The sequence below is a fragment of the Cynoglossus semilaevis genome, chromosome 16 (genome assembly GCF_000523025.1).
Source record: "Cynoglossus semilaevis isolate Cse_v1.0 chromosome 16, Cse_v1.0, whole genome shotgun sequence".
Lineage (NCBI taxonomy): Eukaryota > Metazoa > Chordata > Actinopteri > Pleuronectiformes > Cynoglossidae > Cynoglossus > Cynoglossus semilaevis.
Genome location: NC_024322.1, coordinates 13,783,848 through 13,785,157, shown reverse-complemented (window position 1 = coordinate 13,785,157; position 1,310 = coordinate 13,783,848). Strand labels below are relative to the sequence as shown.

The 1,310-nt window shown below is 44.5% G+C and overlaps 1 protein-coding gene across 1 annotated transcript in view; it reads left to right on the top strand.

Annotated features, from left to right (window-relative positions):
* The window catches only part of asmt (acetylserotonin O-methyltransferase), a 10,499-nt gene extending 9,518 nt beyond the window's left edge, over positions 1-981 (top strand). The window contains exons 7-8 of the mRNA XM_008328824.3: positions 47-169; positions 668-981. Coding sequence (XP_008327046.1) covers positions 47-169; positions 668-885 — 341 coding nt within the window. The 3' untranslated portion in view covers positions 886-981. The remainder of the gene's footprint in view (positions 1-46; positions 170-667) is intronic.
* Positions 982-1,310: the final 329 nt, after the last annotated feature.

Here is a 1,310-nt window from a genome sequence, read left to right as displayed (position 1 = left end):
CAGTGTATTTGCTGTGTTTCCTCTCTGTATCCGTGTGTACGTTCAGGGGATTTCTTTAAAGACACCCTGCCGGAGGCCGACCTCTACGTCCTTGCTCGGATCCTGCATGACTGGACAGACGAGCGCTGCATAGAACTGCTCAACAGAGTTTATGGGGCCTGCAAACCAGGTCTGAGTGTGTGTGTGTGTGTGTGGGGGTTGTGTCGAAGAAAATAGTCCTTTTTTTTCCTTCTTTTCTTTTTCCTTTGCTTCTTCAAATGAGGTGGCAGATTATATCCCACAATGCAGCTGATCCCAGTAAAATCTGTCCTTCTGACTTTGATCAAAGATAACACTCTGAGGGAGGAGATGCTGTCAGGAAGCAGGAGGCTCCTGTGTGTGTGTGTGTCTGTGTGTGTGCACACTAAATGAAGAAGAAAGAAGGAATCCTATAATTGGGAGAGAATGTCTTCAACACAAACCACAGACTGTGTCTTTAACAAGGAAATAAAATTGGGGGAAAAAAGGTCTGAAGCTCCAAATCTGACCGCTGATCTGAACTGTTCAAATTACAATCACTGTAGACATCACATGCCTAGAGAAAATGGTCAGACAGGTCATTGTATATTTGAAAGAAACTTTCAGTCTGCTCTCATGTTGCCTCCATTCCTTCCTGTTTGTCCTGCAGGTGGTGCTGTACTGGTGGTGGAGGCCCTGCTCTACGAGGATGGCTCTGGCCCAGTGACTGCGCAGCTTTACTCCCTGAACATGCTGGTACAGACGGAGGGTAAGGAGAGGACCGCGGCCCAGTACGCTGCCCTGATGTCTGCCGCCGGCTTCACCAACATCCAGCACCGTCTGACAGGGAAGATTTACGACGCAGTGCTGGGACACAAGGAGGACTAAGACAAGAAAAGCTCAGTGTCTCTGAACTGTTACTCAGCTTCCACTGTAGCATTACAGCTTCACCTTGAAAACTACTTTGAAATAAAAAGTTATCACAATGCCATAGTAGTACTGTAGTACTTTTTAAAACTTTCACTTTCATTTGTCTGTTGGTTTAAATGGCTGACATACCACAGGTAGAAAATGTTTTCTACTTGTGCTATGTAAAATGATAGAAGACTGAACTGTTGGATTGTTGTGTTGGACATCAAAAATTTTTGTTGTTGTTTCACAGATGGTTCAATATGCTATTTCTCTTGCTTCTCAACCTGGAAAACTCAAATATGTTGATGGCAGTTTTTCTCTGGTTATGCGTGTGTTTGTGGTGTAAATGTGTTCTTCTGGAGGGAGGGGTTTCTGTTGCTCCTTAGACTGAACTTTGAAAA